Source organism: Schistocerca gregaria, chromosome 6 (assembly GCF_023897955.1).
Source record: "Schistocerca gregaria isolate iqSchGreg1 chromosome 6, iqSchGreg1.2, whole genome shotgun sequence".
NCBI classification, from domain to species: domain Eukaryota; kingdom Metazoa; phylum Arthropoda; class Insecta; order Orthoptera; family Acrididae; genus Schistocerca; species Schistocerca gregaria.
This window is the reverse complement of record NC_064925.1, coordinates 269,768,908-269,792,305: the sequence shown is the minus strand read 5'-3', so window position 1 is coordinate 269,792,305 and position 23,398 is coordinate 269,768,908. Positions and strand designations below refer to the sequence as shown.

The following is a 23,398-nucleotide window of genomic DNA, read 5'->3' as shown; positions in this document are numbered from 1 at the left end:
AGATCTACTACGAAAGACTGTAAATATCTTCTCGGAATGAACGGAACATCCGTCATCTTTGTATCAAATCCACTTCCTGTGCCCAATGAGATGTTTTCCGATGCGGCGGAGTATCTGTTAGGAAATGTCTAAGCTACATGTTTATAGGCAAGTGCGCTATTTTCCCTCTCTTCTTCACCTTTTGCTGCAACATCCTTTCATGATTCTTAACCCAACTATGATTAATGATTAAATTATGCTCTCTGTAAAATTCTACCATGTGGCTTCCTCTTCATTCTATTCCCCCAGTCCATATTCATCTACTATTTCCAATTTTCTTCCTTTTCTGGTATGGAATTCCAGTCTGCGTTGGTAGCTAAAGGTTGCTGCTGAGTAGTTGCTCGTCCTAACATCATCCCATACGAGGTAACCAGCGGCGTCTGTACCTGTGGTTACTCGTATCTTAGGTACTCGAGTTAAGCACGGTGTAGTCATGCTGTCGAACCACGTGCATCTACTTTCATGTCTCGCAGTTAATTCGATGTGAATAATAAACTGTAGCTTTGATCCTGCAACCTAATGGTCTATGCTTTGGCTAGAATTGCGAGTTAACAAAATACACAAAAATACACAATATAATGAAACATTTAATAACAGGAGCTCCATTTTAATGTCTGTAATTGATATAGATGGCAGATAATTATATTGAATGACGTTTATTCAAGAAAGGTCATCTAAAATAAACGAAAAGTGGTCCTACGATACTCACAAAAAAACAGACAAATGTGCCCTTATCAAATGCAGTGAAGTTACGTTGAGAGAGATACGAGAATGGTAACAAAATCCCCAAATTCAATAGTCATTAACAACTTGAGAAAAGTAAGTCCATTTCGTGACCACAGTACCCGAAAGATTCACCAGCTTACAACAGTTCAGAGTTCAACATGATGATTTGCTAACTAATACACATTATGTGAAGAATAGTAACTCATACAGAGTCTATTATCAGTTCTCTAAATCAAGTTCCGAAAGTTAATAGTTCCGCTCTGGAGCACATTCAGAGCTATCGAAATGTAAGGGCTTTTGGGAGTTGAAATTTGGTATCCGCCTTACACCGTCCAGAACCAGTCACCTAGATGCCTGAATCACTCATGTTCCTTTAGATAGATCTGTCTTCTTCAAGATCTCACCATAAGCAGTCCAGAATCGCTTATCCACTTCACTCCAGTAGTGTTTCACGACAGTCTTCTTTCCCGTTGGCTACCGGACATCCCCACCAAAAGTACATCGCCCTTAAACTCTACAGATACGATCTGACTAAAGCTGACTATCTCCCAGACTAAACTAATGTATTACAACAATATTTAAAAAAGAAATGTCACAAATTTTTTGTTACCCTCCGATAATTTACAATAAATCTAAGTCGTAGTTGATTCATAAATAAATAAGCCAGCATTTTTGCGTACTTGAGCTCACGTCAAATGACAACAGATTGTCCGTACGTATCTCTAAAACAGCTATTTATACCTTCTTGAAGGACGCAAATTTTGTTTCTTTTTTCAGTCGCGATTGGTCGCTTATAAATTAGCACAGGTTTTTAACAGCATTTTAAATCAATATTTATAGAAAGTTAAGGCAAAATATTAAAATGTTCATTAAATAACTACACAAGTACAACGAAGTGAGATAGTTATGCTGTGTTCATTTATTGTGTAACTGTGACAAATATATAGTTCTGGTAAACATTTGCATAATGAAACACATACATAAAACGTCATCAATCCATAAATAAAGAAGATACAGATCACCAGCTTTAGCGATTATAGCTACAGTCGAATTGTATCATGTGAGATGCAGTTTGTTGAAAACGCATACAGTTATTAAAAGTTGTTAATTTAGAGGTGCATTGTGTAAATATTTATTCACTGTGAAATGTTAACTTCTGTGGTTTTAAAGATACTGAAATACTGTCGTGTAATTAGATATGTCTAAGGTTTCTGTGATGGATTCCGATTTGCACTAATATTTGACTGACTGAGTTATTGTCGAATCTCAAAGAGCTGTAACTTAACCATCTTTAAGAGTGTCTGACACACCCTCATTTTCTGAAGCGTCTCCTGTACAAAGGGCATGCGAGTGCCAGCTGTACAAATTCCCAGCTTCAGGATTCCTCATTTCTAGCGACGTTTCTAGTCTTCGTACCTGGACTCATTCGTACCGGTCACTTAGCAGGAAGCCCGTATTTGCGCTGCGACCCCTGAGTTCTCAGGCCCCTGGTCTGCAATCCTACAACAAATTCATCTTACCTGGTACAAACACCGGGTAGCCGATTAGCTCTTCTAAATAGTCATAATGTTACAAATCGCTCATCGCAATTAAATTTCTGTCCGCTTTAAATATCTGAACAATTTTCTTTACACCTTCACATATATCTTCAATTCCTTCATGTGCGGAGCTGGGTGACATATATATATATGTGTGTGGTGGGTGTGGGCCTCCGGTCAGTCTTTGCTACGATATTACTTTCACTACATTGTTCACAGTAGTTTATCTGTATACCTATATTCTTATTCATTATTAGATTTAGTCCTGCGTTACCGCTCAATAAATAAATGTCGTGTGACTTGGGCCTCCCGTCGGTAGACCGTTAGCCGGGTGCAAGTCTTTCGATTTGATGCCACGTCGGAGACTTGCGCGTCTATGGGGATGAAAAGATGATGATTAGGACAACACAACTCGCAGGCCCTGAGTGAAGAAAACCTCCGACGCTGCCGGGAATCGAACCAGGGCCCTTACGAATTACATTCTGTCGCGCTGACCACTCAGCTACCGGGGGAAGACACGACTTAAATATTATGTACACTACTGGCCATTAAAATAGCTGCATCAAGAAGAAATGCACATGCTAAACGGGTATTCTTTGGACAAGTATATTATACAAGGACTGACATGTGATTATATTTTCACGCAGTTTGGGTGCATAGATCCTGAGAACTCAGTACCCAGAACAACTACCTCCGGCCGTAATAACGGCCTTGATACCCCTCGACATTGAGTCACACAGAGATTGGTTGGCATGTACAGATACGGTTCCCCATACAGCTTCAACAGGATGCGACAGTTCATCACGAGTAGTGAGTGGCGTATTGTGACGAGCCAGTTGCTTGGCCTCCATTGACCAGAAGTTTTCAGTTGGTGAGAGTTGTGGAGAATGTACTGACCAGGTCAGCAGTCGAACATTTTCTGTATCCAGGAAGGCCTGTACAGGACCTGCAACATGCGGACGTGCATTACCCTGCTGAAATCTACGGTTTCGCAGGGATCGAATGAAGGGTAGAGCCACGGGTCGTAACACATCTGAAATCTAACGTCCACTTTTGAAAGTGCCGTCAATGCGAACAAGAGGTGACCGAGACGTGTAACGAATGGCACCCCATACTATCACGCCGGGTGATACGCCAGTATGGCGATGACAGATACACGCATTCAATGTGCGTTCACCGCGATGTCACCAAACACGAATGCGACCATCATGATGCTGTACTCAGAAAGTGGATTTATACGAAAAAAATGACGTTTTGCTATTCATTCACCTAGGGTCGTCGTCGAGTACACCATCGCAGGCGCTTCTGCCTGTGATGCAGCGTCAAGGGTAACCGCAGTCTTGGTCTCCGAGCTGACTGTCTATGCTGCTGCAAACGTCGTCGAACTGTTCATGCAGATGGTTGTTGTCTTGCAAACGTCCCCATCTATTGACTCAGGAATCGAGACGTGACTGCACGATCCGTTACAGCCATGCGGATACGATGCCTGTCATCTCGACTGCTAGTGATACGAGGCCATTGGGATCCAGCACGGCGTTCCGTATTACCACCCTCCTGAACCTACCGATTCCATATTCTGCTAACAGTCATTGGATCTTGACCAACGCGAGCAGCAATGTCGCGATACGATAAACCGCAATCGCGATAGGCTACAATCTGACCTTTATCAAAGTCGGAAACGTGACGGTACGCATTTCTCATCCTTACACGATGCATCACAGCAAGGTTTCAACAGGGAGCGCCCGGTGAACTGCTGTTTGTGTATGAGATATCGGTTGGAAACTTTGCTCATGCCAGCACGTGGTAGATGTCGCCACCGACGCCAACCTTGTGTGAATGCTCTCAAAAGCTAATCATTTGCATATCACAGCATCGTCTTCCTGTCGGTTAAATTACGCGTCTGTAGCACGTCATCTTCGAGGTGTAGCAATTTTAATGGCCAGTTGTGTATTTATAAACATGCACTCACGTGACCGGAAGTCCTACTCCTCTTACCATCGAATTTCAAATTCCACATCACATCCAGCTTCAATCCATCCATTTCCATTATAAATTTTCTGACTTACTAGCCCGATTAAGGCATCTAACATTCACGCTCCACTCTGTAGAATGCAAGTGTTCTTTAGTCTGATAACGACATACTCCTGAGTGGTCCCCACCGAGAATTGGATGCCATCATCATCGAACCATAAAGTAGAACAGCATTCCCTCAGGGAATATTAAGACTGTAGTTGCCCCCTTTCTTTCAGCTGTTCACAGTAGCAGCACTGCACGGTCATGGTGGCTCATGTTACAAGGCTTGAGAAGTCAGTAATTCTCACTGTTGCCCCTTAAACTACTGAGAAGGCTGCTGCCCCTCTTCAGGAACCACGCATTTGTCTGGCGCCTCAACTGATATCCCTCCGTTGTAGTTAGACCTATGATATGACTATGTGTATAATCGAGGCAGAGAAGCCTCCTCACCATAGGAAGGGCATGGTTCACACGGGCGCTTAAGACCATCAACTCTCGCAATTTATGTAAATAACGAAATGGGAAGCGTTGGATGTTATGCGGGGATTTTCACAGGTGATACTGTTATACACAGAAAAATTGCAAGTTCTTCAGAAGATAGATGGTTGATGTAGGTGTTAACAGTTAACCCTCAACATAAACGTATATAACGTATTGCATAAAAAAGAAGAAAGAATAGTAATTAAGAAATTATAAGGTAGCATAAGAGTCATTGAAGGCAGTCAAACCCACTAAATAACTGGTATTACATGTATGGAGCGATTTCAAGTACAACGATCACGCAAAACTAGTCGAGGTAAGTAAAATGTCATACTAAGATTCATTGAAAGAATCCTCAGGAAGTACAGTTCACCGACGAAGGTGTTAGCTACAAAAATTTCGTTCGATGTTGAGTGTCCATCTTTTAGCTATGTCCCAAACAAACGTCTTTGATTATAATTTTATATTGGGAGTCAATGGAGCACATTCGACACAGGATACAGACAGCAGCTCAGGATTAAAGCTCGACAGTATATGATTTGTTGTTTTTGGGTACTTCCATAGTTTGAAATGAACTGCTTGGAAATATTTTCAGTCAAAAACATTGCAGGCGTTAGACAAACAATACTCACCTTGGCGACCTGGTAGAGTTGGAAGCACACAGAAATACCTATGGAGAGGCTCTGTCCCAGCAGAATGCTGCCCAGACATCTCTGCAGCAGCTCGACATTCCTGCACAAACCACACAGAAGCCACTTCACTCACCGATGAGCGCTATAAGGAAACAAAGTAAATGTCACAAACTCATATGAATTGTTATCTGTATGACAAAACTCTAGTACATATCGTGTTTTATGCAGAGATGAATCCTTCTTAGTCTGCCATACACAAAGGTTTATGAACGTTTGTAGAACTTCTAAAAAATCACTAAAATTAAGTCAATCTTGGAGGATCAACTGATTTTGTACAAGCGGGAAGAGGTGAAGTCTGCTGTAATGAATGCTAAAAAACGCGATATATACCATTTTGTTCATTAAATTGAGAAAAAAGCCTTCCTGGAAGATTAGACAGTGAAAAATCCTGCAACAAAGTGCCAATGTGAGAGCAAGTACCAGAATTCACTGGAGCGAAAGGGGCAATATAAGCACTTAGTGAGTTAGAAAGAAAGAGAATTAATGAGTTTCGGAAAATATGTTTCATATATACTGAAATTACGTCTCTTACAGTGAATGCTTCTACCCTCTTAGGTGATAAACGGAAGTAAGAGGGTTGGAATTTAAATACTGGCAACTATTTATTCACAACCGATGCAAAAGAGGTACATGTTTGCACCTGTTACTGTCCTTAAAAGTAGTCACCAACGTTGTGTAGAACCCGTTGCCAGTTATGTGGAAGCCGTAGTATACCATTAGCAGAGCCTGTTTTGTTGATGGTGCGTATGGAACGGTCTAAAGTTAGTGTGATTCTCGTGTACGACTGCGATGGTGTTATCCAAACGGATTACGTTCCTCCACGGCAGACCGTCAATGCACAGTATTCCTGTTCGTTTTTGGAGCATCACCTTCGACCAGCTTTGCGAAAGAAGCGGCGACACTTTCTGAGCAGCCTGACCATCAGTTTGAAAGACAATGCGGTGGCGCATACAACGCAAGTCGTGGCTGCTCTGTTCGGTCGATGGGACTAGAAAGTACTGTACCATCCACCATACTCCCCGGACTTAAGTCCTTGTGACTTTGATTTGACTTTGTCCGCAGCTCGTGGTTGTGTAGTAGCGTTCTCGCATCCCGCGCCCGCGTTCCCGGGTTCCATTCCCGACGGGGACAGGGATTTTCTCTGCCTCGTGATGACTGGGTGTTGTGTGATGTTCTTAGGTTAATTAGGTTTAAGTAGTTCTAAGTTCTAGGGGACGATGACCATATATGTTAAGTCCCATAGTGCTCAGAGTCATTTGAATCATTTAAACTTTGATTTGATACCGAACTGGTCCAGAGATTGAAAAATGTTCAAATGTGTGTGAAATCTTATGGGACTTAACTGCTAAGGTCATCAGTCCCTAAGCTTACACACTACTTAACCAGAATTATCCTAAGGTCAAATACACATACACCCATGCCCTAGAGAGAACTCGAACCTCCGCCGGGACCAGCCGCACAGTGCATGACTGCAGCGCCCTAAACCGCTCGGGTAATCCCGCGCGGCTCCAGAGATTCGACAGGCAGTAGACCGCTCCGCCGGCCGGTGTGGCCGTGCGGTTCTAGGCGCTTCAGTCTGGAACCGCGTGACCGCTATGGTGGCAGGTTCGAATCCTGCCTCGGGCATGGATGTGTGTGATGTCCTTAGGTAAGTTAGGTTTAAGTTGTTCTAAGTTCTAGGGGACGGATGACCACAGATGTTAAGTCCCATAGTGCTCATAGATATTTTTAGACCGCTCCATTCGTACCATGAACAGAACTGCCTCTGCGCACGGTATACTACGCCCTCCACATCGCTGGTAACGGGTTCTACACAACGCTGGCGACTACTTTGAAGGGCAGTTACAGGTGCAAACATATAACTCTTTTGTATCGGTTGTGAACAAATAGCTCCCACTCTTTAAATTCCAGCCCTCGTAGGGTCAAGCGAACTGTAAGGCTGCACAAACAAGCTTCTACCCGTGTAGTCTTCTTTTACGATTCTCCCAAGTCAGGAGCAATAGGAAAATACATTCCCCGCTCAAGTGAAAATTTTTGTCAGTGGGGCGCAAGCACCCATTCAAGTAGCTTGTTCTCATCCCGTGTCAATAGACTCCTTTTGATTGCCTCTGTCAACTACCAAAAAGATACTGTGGTGGCACAAGCCATCTGGCAGTAGTTGCACGCCATACCAATGGCACTCCTTCAGTGTGACTGAATGCAACGCCTTGATAAGGCGTGTCCATAGTAGGGGGACACCAGGGACACGTAATGCAGAGGAATTTGTATACCCCAGCACATGGTGACAGAGTGATTACTAAGGAAATTTACAAAACCTATAATTTATCTGCACTGCATTGTTCTAGTCGTACCTGATAATGGCTTGATGATGAAGTATGTTCTTCTGCAGTCGGTAGTAGACATCACTGGTACTGAAAGTCTGACACGGCCGTACACCGTCCACCGACTCTGCTTTGTCTAGCAACGAGTATGGCTTCTCGGTAACATTGTTACAGTTGATAATATTTCTGCTCAGCAGAGTCAGTTGCATTCGCAGCTGGACTATAAGGCTGGCGTTGAACGCGTCGGCGGCGAAGTTAGCCATAATGGTGTGTAGCGTGATGAAACAGCAGTAGACGGCTGTAGCGACGTACGCGACTGGCCGCGTGACGTCATAGGGCAGCGCCAGGACGAAGGGTAGGCCGGTCTCGCTGGCGGGCGCCGTTAGCCACACGCAGCACTCGCCCAGCCCGAAGGCCAGGTAGAGCAGCATCACAACGCGCATGCGCCGGCTGCCGGCACGCAGGAAAGCCACGTCCTCCGCGCTTGCGAATTGCCCAAAGTCGCGGCCCACCTGCAAACGACAAGTAGCTAAGGGCGGTATTACACTATCAAATATCTTTGTCCAATATCTTTGTCAAAGATATTTGATGTTGCAATATGGAACTTCGTCAAATGTCGTCCAATATTTGATCAAATCTAGGGCCTCGCTGTAGATTTGATCAAAGAAGTCACTTGTCTTCTGTTCACTGCGATGTGACATGTTACCACATGGAGCGCTAGCATCGGAGCAGCATTCTGTCCTCTGTAGTGATTTAATAAACATTGCCGGTAAATACAATTGGTGTGTGCCGACAAATATAAAATAAATGGAGATCTATGAAGCTGATGAGGCGCTTTACAACATGAGGCACACTGAATACACAAATAGAGTAAGAAGATGGGATTCCTGACCTGACCTAACCTAAACCTAACCTGACCTAACCTAACCCAACCTAACCTTCTCCCGTAGCAAGGAATCAGAGTGTTACAGTGAGCCTGTCTTCTGCAGATGTAGCAGTTCTTAAGTGAGGATTGTGCTTCGTGATATTAGGATACACTTCATTGAGCACATACCAAAAAGGTATGCTCATCCATTCTTAAGTAATTGATGTACGATTTGACGTCTTCCACTATAAGCTCATGTAACAGGTTTTGTTGAATGCTTTTATCGTGTCGTCGTAAAACGACTTCACCCACGTGTGTTTACTTTTTTTTTCCCCCCGCTTCTCATCCGCATGTGCACACAGTGCATTCGAGGTACATGCAACTGCTGCGGTTAATAATACGTTGTTGTTTTCAGCCATCCTGAACTTTGACGTAAAATACGATGACAGTATAGTAAACCCTTCTAGCGCTATGTCAAATATCTTTGTCAAATATATTTGACGGAATATTTCATCCCATGTTTGAACAAATCTTTGACAAAGAAATCTGATAGTGTAATACTGGCCTAACAAGTGGTCCGTTAATGTGAACAGGCACTGTACAACGAAATGATTAAATACGACAGATAATCTTAAAGTTTTCATTATAATCTCGATTAAATTGCACTGTAGACATACAAATAATAAAACAGTAAATCCGTTGTGTGTGTCTGGTTATTTCAACACACTAATTTACAAAATTTCTAAATGAATTTTCATGGCGGTTTCCACAGGTGACAAGCACAGTATGAGGCAACTTACAAGCTCTACTTCCTCAGAACCTGATTCCAGGAAAAGAGGATATTGTGATTCAAAATCTTGTCTAAAATCATCATATCTGTCTGTCTGTTTGAACACGCTAATCTCCAAAACTACTAAACGAATTTCCATTGGTTTCTCACAGGTTACGTGAGAATAACGTGGGGAAACATATGTTGTTGTTGTGGTCTTCAGTCATGAGAGTGGTTTGATGCAGCTCTCCATGCTACTCTATCCTGTGCAAGCTTCTTCATTTCCCAGTACCTACTGCAGCCTACATCCTTCTGTATCTGCTTAGTGTATTCATCTCTTGGTCTCCCTCTACGATATTTACCCTCCACGCTGCCCTCCAGTAATAAATTGGTGATCCCTTGATGCCTCAGAACATGTCCTACCAACCGATCCCTTCTTCTGATCAAGTTGTGCCACAAGCTCCTCTTCTCCCCGCTTCTATTCAATACCTCCTCATTAGTTATGTGATCTACCCATCTAATCTTCAGCATTCTTTTGTAGCACCACATATCGAAAGCTTCTATTCTCTTCTTGTCTAAACTATCTATCGTCCATGTTTCACTTCCATACGTGGCTACACTCCATACAAATACTTTCAGAAACAACTTCCTGACACTTAAATCTATGCTCGATGTTAACAAATTTCTTTTCTTCAGAAACACTTTCCTTGCCATTGCCAGTCTACATTTTATATCCTCTCTACTTCAACCAACATCAGTTATTTTGCTCCCCAAATAGCAAAACTCCTTTACTACTTTAAGCATCTCATTTCCCAATCTAATTCCCTCAGCATCACCCGCCTTAATTCCACCACATTACATTACGCTTGTTTTGCTTTTGTTTATGTTCATCTTATATCCTCCTTTCAAGACACTGTCCATTTCGTTCAACTGGATAAAACTGTAAATCCGTCCTGTATGTCTGTTTATTTCAACATGGTGATTTACAAAAGTTCTGGATGAAATTTGATGGGGGTTTCCACAGGTGGCAAACGTAGTATGAGGCCACTTACAAGATTTCCTTCGTCAGGATCTGATATCGGGAAAAGAATATATTGTGATTCAAACTTTTGTCTAAAACCATCCTGTCTGTCTGCCTGTTTGAACACGCTAATCTCCAAAACTACAAAACGAATTTTCGTTTGTTTTTCACAGGTACCGTGGGCGTAAGTTGGGGAAACGTATAGGCCTTATTTTATCAAAACCGGATCACAGAAAGAAGATATCGTAGTTGAATATTTTATTAACATGGAAGTGTTGTTGTTACCTTTATATGACTAAACTACTGAACCCATTTCAATGGCAGTTTGTATGGAGATCTCTTGAACCCCGAGGGAGAAATTAGGCTATGTTGGAAAGTAAAATAAAGGAAAGTAGATACTTAAAAGTATGAAGTAGGGGATAAAATTCTATTTTTTTTACATCGGTGAAAGCAAACCCTGAAAAAACTTTTCAGTGTGTCACGTAGTTGGTGTAGTTGATGGACAGAGGGGCAATTTATATATGATGCTACACTCACCCGAAAAGGCAGACACCTGAGAACAGCTGACGTTATTGAACGTACAATAGCTTACTTACTTACTAAATTACCACAACTCATCGTAAGAAAACTACTCATTCTCGAACATATCTGCAGTAACTTCCTGTATTTAATATTGTATGTGTTCCTTGGTATATGTTTGTAGTTCTGGTACAAATGCAAGTCTTTCAAAACAGTTCAGATGTGTGTGAAATCTTATGGGACTTAACTGCTAAGGTCATCGGTCCCTAAGCTTACACACTACTTAACCGAAATTATCCTAAGGACAAACACACACACCCATGCCCGAGGGAGGACTTGAACCTCCGCCGGGACCAACTGCACAGTCCATGACTGCAGTTCCTTAGATCGCTTTTTTTTTAGTCTCATTTTGTTCGATTTTGTTCGTTGCATCTGCTCGGGGCGGACGTCGTATGACATCCGTTTAAGTTAGTTTTTTTGTCGATTAAACTCCGTTTTTTTATTGCAGAGCGCAGCTAACCCCCTGACAGAACACGATGAGCTACCGTGCCGGCACCGCTCGGCTAATCCCGAGCTGCGCGGCCCAGCCTTGAATAAATGGTACTGTAGATATACAAATAACAAAACCGTAAATCCGTCGTGTATGTCTGTTTATTTCAACACGATAATTTACAAAAGGTTCTAGATGAATTTGTATGGGAGTTTCCACAGGTGACAAGTGTAGTATGCCACTTACAAGCTTTACTTCGTCAATATCTGGTGGCGGGAAAAGAAGATATTGTGATTCAAAATTTTGTTTAAAACCATATGTCTGTCTGTCTCTTTGAACACGCTAATCTCCAAAACTCCTAAACGAATTTTCACTGGTTTTTCATAGGTAACGTGAGCTTAACTTGGGGAAACAGATAGGCATTATTTTATCAAAATCGGATAACAGAAAGAAGATATCGTAGTTGAATATTTTATTAACACGGAAGTGTCTTTGTTACCTTTATATGACTAAATTTCTGAACCTATTTCAGTGGCAGTTTGTATGGTGTGGTGTGCGTACTGTAAGACCTTCGGTACACACACCATCAGATTATTTGACTTGTCGCTCTAACGAAGTACGCGAGTGCCAGCAATATGTCTCTTGGTCTTATTGTGGCGTGTTTATCTTCTGCCGTTTGGTCAGATGATAGAAATACCACGTGCAGTCTTAGAGTAGCAGATTGACAGTGACCAACTTTAAACATAACTTGATTAATTTTCACACTCATTTATTAAAATAATAAAAAGCATAGACATTACGTAACTTTATTCTGGATGCTATTTACAACTGACAGTCTGAAGTTCCTTTGGTCTTGGTACATTAATCTTATTCTCACATATCTCTTATACTTGACAAAGTGTCTATACATTTATCTTCATGGCTCTGTACAGGAATATGGTAATCTTATTAGGTGCAGACTGAAATTTGACTATAGACTGGTACAGACTAATGCCGACTGGTACAGACTGGTGCAGACAAATGCAGATTGTCTAATCGGAGGCCTGTACACTCGTTATAGTACCTTGCGTGTTCAGGTATCACTGTGCGAGTGTGATCCATGAGGAGAGAAAGTCATACGTTAGGAGCAATCTCATTGGCTGCGTTACATATTAATACACGGATCGGTGGAAGCAGAATTTGGTCCGTCTCTAAGGCAGCACCATCTCGTAGTGCACAGATGGACGAGCGCTGTGCCTGCACTGTTGTGCTTAGCGGGACGCGCTCTAGTTGGAAAGTTGTGTACGCACTGACTATGCCGAACTATGTACACAACATATGGAGATCTCTTGAACCCCAAGGGAGAACTTAGGCTGTGTTGGAAAGTAAAATAAAGGAAAGTAGAGATTTAAAACTATTAAGTAGGGGATAAAATACCATTTTTTTACATCAGTGAAAGCAAACCCTGTGACAAACTTCTAGTGTGTCACGTAGTTGGCGTAGAGATGGACAGAGGGACAATTTATACATCATGCTACACTCACCCAAACAGGCAGACACCGAAGAACAGCAGACGTTATTGAGCGTACAATAGCATACTTACTTACTAAATTACCGTCACTCATCGTAAGAAACCTACTCATCCTCAAAGCAGCAACTACCAGTATTAAATATTTTCTGTGTTTGTTGGTATATGTTTTCAGTTGTGGTACAAATGCAAGTCTTTGCACGACAGTACCGTCGCATGCCAAAAAAAGTGATAAAGACAACTTTCGTGCGAAAATGGGTTTTCTGCTTTTAAAGGGGAACAACACTGCAAATATGAATGCTGCGATGGTAGGTAGTGTTGTGAATGAGTCGCATAAGATGCTAAGAGTAATTAGTCAGAATGGTAATGTTGTACAGTGTGTGCATGTACAAGGGTAATCTAATGTCAGTAGGCACATTAGGAAACAGAAGCCTACCAGACCACATGGTACATGTGGGATTGCAACACATAGTCAATATCTTAGTGTCTCGCGGGATTCGGTAGTAGTTCACATTCCTACTTTGTTGCTGAGTCTCAGTCATTTGCCACAGTTCGTCGTCCTTTTCCCACGGAGTTTCCTTATCCTCAGATATTTCAAATTGTATTCTCAGATACTTGGTCTACGAGCTAAGCGAACGACTTCGCTACAGTGGATAGAGTCACCTCCCATCCTCATCCGCTTGCAGGACACCTCAGTAGGCAATGCTCCATTGCATGATTATAAGAACTGGTTAGGAACCACAGATGTTTCCAGTATGGCCAAACAAAGCAGAATGACGACAAACGAAGATGCAGGCAATGTCTCTGTGAAGAATAGGGAGTCGCTGGAGAAGCGAAGACAGTGGTGCTTAAACACTGGCGAACCACAACTCAGTCTAGGAGGCGAAAATGATCTATCGATTAGTTTTTTAAGTCTTGCGCATTTTAATATGACATTTATTGCCCCTATAACCTCCCACTCACCACATACGCCACCGCACTCAGAATGTTCCTCAACTGCTACACCATTGCATAAAATATCATCGAACCGAAGCACTGACCTAATAGCTGCATCTGTGTCAAGTCAATCTAGACGAGTTCCTTAGCCTCCTAATGACCTTGGACGAGTGCTGGTGTAATTCTATGAGCCCGAGGCATAGCAGCAAATAGAGGAATGGAAATCAGTGGATTCACCAAAGCTGAATAAAAGGAACACCCAACCTGTGTGAGCAAGATTATTCTGTGTTATGGGAGTGCCATGGTGTGGTACTAATACACAGCCCAGTCAGATTAATGTGACCACCGCCGACGTGTTACATCAACGTGCAATAACGCACTCGCAGATGGCATGTAGTAGCACTAGTAGTGATGGGGGTCTATCATACGTGTCAGCGAACAGGGAAAATAGTGCAGTCGTTGATGTAATGCCGAAGAAGAGCGATTTATCTTTCCAAAAGAGTATAATCATTGGCTTTCAGGCCAAGGGAGGATGCATTTCAGAAACAGTTAAGTTTGTAAATTGTTCGCATGCCACTTTGGTTAAAGTACATGGTGCATATCAGAACGGCACTACCCAAAACCGACGTCGAGGCAACTTGGTGCACTATGGGCCATATGTGAGAGGAGTCATCGACGGCTACAGAGGTGTGCACGGGTGAATAGACGTGCAACTATTGAGCATCTGGCTCCCCAAATGAACCAAGGGGCTACCAACAGTGTTCCTCAATGATCGTCCAGCAAATGTTGCTGAGTATGGCCTTCTGCAGCAGACGCCTGGTTCATATAATCATTCTGTAGCGGCTCGACCGTTTGGGATAGGGAAATTCAGTTTGTGCAATATTCTGAGCACAATTACAGCCAACTGCGGGCCGGATTGCAGTGAGTTATGCATATCAGCAGTTGCGAAAGCAAATAGTGGCCACAGGGGCGTAGAACTGCCAGGGAGGGCACACACAGCACTGTTCGTGGCGCAAGTCGCAGGCAGAAGGGGTCCAGTGGCCAACCTAGCGTGTTATGAATACGTCACACGAAGCGGCTCGGTTGGCAAACCAGGGGCCAACAGCCACATACAAATAGGTGCCGTTTTCTAATGAGATTCATTCAAGTGTGCAGCTCTCCTTGATGGTGAGGCATGTCACACCACCAGCAGCAGATGGGGCGCCAGCGTTCCAGTTCAATGTGGGTCATTGGTTCGATGTCCTGAGGGCGTCATAGGGTCCGTAGCCAGCCAGCCAGCGGTGGGACACTCCACGGCTCGATACAGTATTACATTACACGGGCCACTGTGGTGCTTCCTCAGCATTGCGGGGCCCTGTGATGCAGATCAAGATGAACGAGGGCACTGTAGCTAAAAAACAATCACAAGGAAAGTTCTCGCCGAGTTTTAATACGGCCTCTCGTGGCAACCGCCCACCACAATGCTGACTGCTTTTCATCGGCGATGAAGACTCAGATTCGCACATCAGTACGAAAACCGGACGTCCACTGAGCAGCGACCCGTGATCTTCCGACATGAATTATTCGTTATGCTCCATCAGACAGATGGCCATTGACATGTACGGTTTGAAATATCTGAAAGCAAACAATCTGAAACAATCATCAGAAGAGCCCAGGCCGGAGAAGGGAGCGTTGAAGTCTGGGGTATGTAATTGCGGTATTCTATGGGTGATCCCACCATTCTGGGGGCACAATGTCTCAATACAAGCAGGCACCTATCATGCAGTACGATGTCCACCTCAAAATGCACGTTCACATCTACGAGAACGACAACACAACGTGTAAAGATTGCAGTTGGTAGAGCATAACGTTATATGTTTATTGTTCAATTAAATTTTTATAATTTTTTTGCTTTAAAATTTTCGCTTATTTTCTATAGATGTAAAGAAAAGTGTGCTATGCTGGGGATTGAAATTCTTTGTTTTGTATGTGAGTAATTTATGTAAAATGCTATGTAAATTGTTTATTAGGTTAAATAATTTTCTGATGACATTTTATATTTAAAAATATTTGGGTATATGAATTGTTCGCTGGCCGCGGTGGCCGATCGGTTCTAGGCGCTTCAGTCTGGAACCGCGCGACTGCAATGGCCGTAGGTTCGAACCATGCCTCGGGCATGGATGTGTGTGATGTCCTTAGGTTTAAGTAGTTCCAAGTTCTAGGGGACTGATGACCTCAAATGTTAAGTCCCATTTTGCTCAGAGCATTTGAACCATTTTTTTTTTTTATAAATTTGACAATTTAAGAAATGATCATGCTTAGAAACAATGTAAGAAATGGATGTTACGTAAAATGTCAGTGTCCTTTTGTTTGAAACGAAAGTGGCTCTGGGGGAGGAAAAGGTGACATGGGCGAGTTGGAGCTCTACCTAGAGCAAGTGAGGGAAGTGAGTCACACAGTGTGTAAGTAGCAGTGTTTGAGGCAACACGTCTGTGGAGCAGGAGAAGCTTTACCTTCAAGCTTTCACAAAAATGCCTCAGGTCAAGACTGAAAATGGCTTATCGGCATACTTGCGAGCTGTTGGGCTACTGTACGTAAAATTGAACGACGCCAAGAAGAGAAGTTGAGCTTATACATCAAGATAGTTGCAGGCCGTTCTGTGGCTAGTGTGCCGTCATAATTGTTGTTCGCCTCACCCAAGCCTGCAGTAACTAGATAAGAGCTTTTTTATTTTTACTGTCGTACAGCGTGAACCATTAATTTAAACTGTTTTTTAATCATCATTCTTCAACTTTAAAGAAACTGGTTCACCCTGTTATTTCATTCTAATCATACTCCTATATAGGTTTGCTTAATGGTATATGATTAATCCGAGTAACCTGTTTTACAGACTTATGAACTACCAAGTTAATATAAAGAGGCACCATATAAATGGTTTTTTTTTTTTAACTATAGCAAGTTGTTATAGTTAAAGTTTGCTTACGTAAAATGCAATCAGAGTGAAGCCAAGTTACTAGAATCTGTTAAATGACTATACAGATTTAGTTCAAAGAGTAATAGCTTTTAAAATTAAGTTCCAGTAAGAAAGGGGTTTTCTTGAAGTGAAATATTCAGTATGAAAAGTGTGTGCTTTAGTATCTAAGTATTTTAATATTTAAGGTTGTTGATTATGGAAAGTGCTTCTCTAAAGGTCCCCCCTGGCCAATTAATTTTAGCTTCATTGAAGTTATTCACTGGAATTTTTCTCTTTTAAAAGCTTAGTGTATAAGGATGTAGTCCAACATTGTTTGAGTGGAGTACTATTTACCTGAAGAACGAAATTAAACAGTAGCAAGAAAGTAGGCAGAATTCAAATTTCTCCTTTTCCACTACTTCACTGTTTCATTGTGTCTAGCGGTTCTAGGGGCGCAGTCCCGAACCGTGCGACTGCTACGGTCGCAGGTTCGAATCCTGCCTCGAGCATGGATGTGTGTGATGTCCTTAGGTTAGTTAGGTTTAAGTAGTTCAAAGTTCTAGGGGACTAATGACCACAGCAGTTGAGTCCCATAGTGCTCAGAGCAATTTGAACCATTTTTTTTTGTTTCATTGTCTAGATAGGCTGGCGACCTTTAGTACAAGTTTTAAACCAGTAAATGAACTTGGAACTGAGTTGTCTTAGCTTTTGGATAATATTATTCATACGGCGTTTCTGTCTAGCCACAGAGTAAGACCCTAAGAAAAGAAGTGAATACTTATGTATTAGACACAACATATGGTCAAATCCTGTAAAAATGGTAACTCTATTGATTAGATTTCCCTATAAACAGCACTACCCCTTTAGTGTACCTTATTTGGAAACTAAACTAAATTTTAGTAACAGGGTTAGACGTGGCTTTTTACGTGACAGGACTATTTTTTCTGTTGGGGTATGGGATACGTGGCAACACCGAGACAATGTTTTCTGTTATCCAGGTAAAACCATACTAAATTACAACAGGAGTGGTAGGGCTATAACAGCACCGGGATGAGTATACCGTGCGCCCCTGGCCACCTGTCAGCTCGGATTTAAATCGAATCTAGAATCTGTGGGATCACTTCATTGAATCTGTTCCTACATGTCTCACAGTGGTCCGCAGCAAAAATAAGGTGGTGACTCAGGCTTCTGACAGAGGTTCATGTTAATATGACTGGACAGTGTAAAGGAAATGACAGACCATACTGTCGGTTCCTTACGAAATTATGGGAGGCTTTCAATACAAAGAATTGAGGGAAGCCGTCTGGTGCTGTTGCTCCCTTACAACGCTCCAGTTCATTGTGTACAGTGCATAGTTATACATGCTGCTTCATTCGGCTATAGAATTTTACCCCACTCCACATATACTCCTGAAGTGGTACATAGTGGCTTCCTCTTTCTTCAGATACAGAAACTATTGCGTAGCAAGGATTTCCTGAATGGGAAGAAAATGGATCGTTTTGTGAACAGAAACAATACGAACTTCATCAAACAGAGTCTGTCGCCTATTTATCAATTTTGTGAAATATGTGTCACATTGAAGGAGAAGGCTTAAGAACGCATCTACTTTCACAATGAAAGTTTGATATTTTTGAGGTGATAATTAAAAAATTATCACTACTCCTAGTAAAAAAAAAAAAAAAAAGAGCTACATTGCGAAAGTATTCTTCTATCGCCATTCATTCCACTTGCAGTCTTCACTCGCGTTAAGCGAAACTAGTATGGACAATCAAAACTTTCATATAATGTGATGACACACAACATGATTTTCGACAAATATTTGCAACATGTGAGCTCTCTTTCCTGAAAACTACCTTATGTAATCAATTTTAAGACTGTTCTCTTAGTGCCCTCTTTACCTTGTGTTAAGAATTTCATCGCTTCTTGCCTCGTGATGACTTTGTAAGGGGACCTAGATGAAAGGCAGGCAGGCACATAATATCACAATTGAGTAGAACGCTGCAGATGTGTTCTTTTGTTGGACAACAACTCGGGCTTTCGTAATAAATTGTGAACGGGTGACCGACTAATCACTCAAGTAGGAGCCGTCCTATTTACGAAAAGTATTTCTACGAGGTTACGACCCAAAGAGCCAGCGTATCAAACAACGAATTCCACAAAATTGTTATAGAAAGCAAAATACGTAACATTTATTAATGCACCATTGAATAAATTTATAGGATTTTGAGCAACATGTAAGGAGACCTAGATGAAAGGCAGAGTATGGAGAGTATAAATTTCTTGGCCAGGTGCCTAAGAAACTGTGGCTCTGAGGTCCAAAATGAATTTAATTTAAAATGCAGTTCATGTTAGATCAATGCCTTATATCAAACATTGTTCGCATGAGTAAACTCAATTCCTGAAGTGCGATTCTGACAGGATCTACAAGATACCTATCTATGATGGTTTTAACATATTCATTCGACTCCAAAAGCATCTTAGCAGTAGATATCTTTATATGTGAACGTAGCTGGGGATGAATGGGTGTCAAATGTTATACAGACGATGAATGTCCCACTATTCCTACTTCAATTTGTAAGAAGGCTCCCGTATACACTATCTCATCAAAGGTATCTGGGCGCACCTATGTAATGAGGAGTTGATCGCTAGATGAAGCTAGAGGCGCAGCCGCCTGTATGAATGAGGACGAGCGGTACTGTGCTGTCAGTGGAGAACCGTTAACAGCAGAATGGTTCGGTCAGGAGAGTTCACTCACTTCGAACGTGGACGAGTCATTGAATGTCAACTGTGTAACAAATCCATCAGGAACTTTTCGGCCCTCCTGAAGCTATCCAAGATCGTTTCTTGTAGTGATTGTGAAGTGGAAACGCGAAGCAACAACTAAAGCTAAGCAAGACAATGCAGACCTCATGTACTGAGAAGCTTGAGCCGCCAAGCATTGCAAAGGAGAGGTTTACAAAAGTACATGAAATCAGCGGAAAGAGTCATGAACTCCAAATTGCTAGTTGCAGCCAACCTACCAAAATGACTAAAAGAATGCGGTCCTGATAACACACAAATTTGTCTTGTCGGTGCTAAACAACGTGCAAACAATGACGCCATCAAACAGTAAATGAATGGAAGCGAGTGATCTGGAGTGATGAATTGTCTTATACCCTGTAGCTATCCGTGGAAGGCTTTGTATTTGACGAAAACGTGGAGAACTGTACCTTCCATTATGTGCATTTCCAATAGTGAAGTAAGTAGGAGTTGGTATTACGCTATGGGGGTGCCTTTCCTCGTTAGGATCTGATCGCATAAGGGTATGCATATATTTTATAGCACTATTTACTGCATGCAAAACTTCGGTGATGATGATTGTCTGAATGACCGTGAGCATGAACGATGTCGTAGAGCTGCGTCTGTGATTCAGTGGTTTGTAGACAGCAAAATTACTGAAGTGGACTGGCCTGCCCAAACTCCCGACGTGAAACTAATGGAACCCTTTCAGAATGATTTACAATGTCTACTTCTCTCTCGATTCCAAAATCTAACGTTACAACATCCTTGATCTTCACGAGTTATTAATTTCCACTAATAAGAGTAGGGTGAATAGGATTCAATCTTATGTCAGGCTTAATAAGTTCCCTTGTTAGTTGGACCATGCTTTCCTAGAGAGCATAGCTTGATAAATGCTAAAAGAAAATAACAAAGCAAAAAATTTAGTTACGGATGTAATGGAGAACAGAATAAAGTGGCCGCTGAGGACCTCGGTGTTATAAGGCATTCTCATGGCTCGGAAATATTTCAACATATTCTATCTAAAATCAAGTCCAATCAAGTCCGTCCTCTTAACTGTGTCAGTTAGTGCGTTTATTGTGGAGAGGGAATGTTACTTGTGTATTTTTAATAAAACTCTTTAATGTTTCATATCTTGACACCATAATCCTACTTTAGCTATTGAAACTTCCATCATGCTATTAACAAATATACAGCTTTTGTGTAAAGGGGTCATTACGGGAAAAGTAGCCACCTCGGGGGTCTCATCTGGCCACGGGAAAACGTAAAGGTATCGGCCGAAAGGAAGGGTTCCAGGCAATATTTATAACAAATACTTAGGGCATTGAGCTACAAATGCCAATTAAAGACAGAGAAGAAGAAGAAATTAGAATCAAGGAAGAATGAAAAGCAACCGAAGAGAAGGCAGTGAAAAGAACAATGTGAAGCGCAAGGACCCCAAAGACCTGTTTTTGGGAACATCGTTGAAGATTGAAGATTGAGAGTGCATGAACTGCGAAGGAAAAATGACAAATTGAACGCCAGAAGAGCAGTGGACATATTGACAGTTGTGCTGCATCTAGGGCGACGATTTCTATCCAAAAGTAGTGTCAGTTTCACTTTGAAAAGTGTAAATAATTTAATTCCAATCGTGTTTTACGATAAAAGTTGAGCTGCCAAATGAAACGGACGAGATAACCCAATATTGCCTGGCAAAAGTGTTAGCTAAGATGTGGGCGAACACTGTAAAATATATAGTAAACATCAAAAAATGTATTCTTTTTCGCTAGTTACAGCTTGCAACAAATTCTTTTGTACTGTCGTTGCGAAGCACCTGTGATCTAGGGGTTGCGTCTTTGATTAGTAATCAAAAAATTTTGGGTTGCAGATTTCAAGCCACCCACTGCTTAAATTTCGATTAATAAGCAGAGTTGGTGCCGAAAGCATCCAGCATAAGAAGTCACCCTCATTCTGGCAACGGCCTTGTCAAAGAGAGAAGAGAAGCAGACAGAGGTTCAGGGCACTCTCTTGTCCTTGGGGTGGGAAACTGTTCCTAAAGGCGGAAGAATCAGCAATGATCAACGGCATAGGGATGCAGCAGGCAATGAAGGTCACCGCATTAAACACACATTAAGTGTACCGATAAGACATGTGACCTGTAACAGGAAAAGTGTTATGATTATCTCCCCGTTGGTTAAAGATTTGGAATAGTCTTCCATTCGGATCTTTGTGACTGGACTGCCAAGGGGGAGGTGAACATGAGAAAAAGACTGAATAACAAACAGGAAGATAACGTTCTACGAGTTGGGGGGGGGGGTGGAATTTGGTTCAAATGGCTCTGAGCACTATGGGACTTAACATCTGAGGTTATCAGTCCCCTAGAACTTAGAACTACTTAAACCTAACTAACCTAAGGACATCACACGCATCCATGCCCGAGGCAGGATTCGAACCTGCGACCGTAGCGGTCGCGCTGTCCCAGACTGAAGGGCCTAGAACCGCTTGGCCACTCCGGTCGACAGCGTGGAATTTCAAAAGCTTGAACATGGTAGGGAAAATCAGAAAAGGGAAACGCAGAAGCTCAATCTAGATATGTTAAGCGCCAGTGAAGTGAAATGGAAAGCAGACAAGGATTTCTGGACACATGCGTATGGGTAATATCAGTAGCAGCAGACAATGTTATAAAGGATGGACGTAGGATTCATTTTTAATAAGAAGATAGGGTAGGGAATGTGTTACTGTGAACAATTCAGTGATAGAGTTGTTCTCATCAGAAACGACAGCAAACTAACGCCGACAACGATGGATCAGGTATACATGCCGACGTCGCAAGCTGAAAATGATGAGATAGAGAAAGCATATGAAGATATTGAAAGGGTAATACAATGGGTAAGAAGAGGTAAAATTCCAATAGTCATGGGGAACTGTAGCGCAGGAAGGAGCAGAAGAAATGGTTAAAGGAAAGCGCATGTTTGGGACAGGGACTGAGAGAAGAGAAAGACTAATTGATTCTGTAATATATTTACGCTAGTAATAGAGAATACTCTGTTCAAGAACCACAAGAGGATGAGGTGTACATGGAAATGGCCGCTTGTTACGTGAAGCTTTCAATTAGATTACCTCATGGTTAGAAAGAGTTTCCAAATTCAGATACTGGATTGTAAGGCGTACCCAGGAGCAAATATAGAGTCAGATCACAATGCAGTAGTGATGAAGAGGCTGAAGTTTAAAACATTAGTCAGGAATAATCAATGTGTGAAGAAGTGGGATACAAAGAAGTGGGATACAGTGGTTTTAAGAAAGTTCTCTAAGGCTATAAGGTACAGCCCAGAAGGCAGTACAGTTCAAGAGGAATGGTTATCTCTAAACAGGGCAACCACAGAATTTCAAAAGGAAAATATAGGTATAATCAAGGTAACTGCGAAGAAACCGTGACTAACAGAAGAAATACTTCAGATGTTCGGTGCAAAAAGAAAGTACAAAAATGTTCAGAGAAATACAGGAATACAGCAATAAAAGTCACTGAAGAATAAAGTAAATAGGAAGTGTAGGGATGCTAAGACGAAATGGCTGCATAAAAAAGAGAAAAACTCAAAAAAGATATGACTCTCGGAAGAACCGACTCAACATATAGCAAAGTCCTAACCTCCTTCGGTGACATTTAACGCAAGGGGGGGCAACATTAAAAGTGCAACGGGATTTCCATAGCTAAATGCAGAGGAGAACGCGGAAAGTTGGAAAGAGTACACTGAGGATCTCCACGAGGGGGAAGATTTGTCTTATGTGATAGTCG

General features: G+C 42.0%; 1 protein-coding gene across 1 annotated transcript in view; it reads right to left on the bottom strand.

The window, feature by feature from the left end:
• LOC126278827 (odorant receptor Or2-like) overlaps nucleotides 1–23,398 on the bottom strand; it is a 66,356-nt gene that overhangs the window by 34,747 nt on the left and 8,211 nt on the right. The window contains exons 2-3 of the mRNA XM_049979102.1: nucleotides 7,840–8,321; nucleotides 5,429–5,528 (exon numbers count right to left, since the gene is read on the bottom strand). Coding sequence (XP_049835059.1) covers nucleotides 5,429–5,528; nucleotides 7,840–8,321 — 582 coding nt within the window. The remainder of the gene's footprint in view (nucleotides 1–5,428; nucleotides 5,529–7,839; nucleotides 8,322–23,398) is intronic.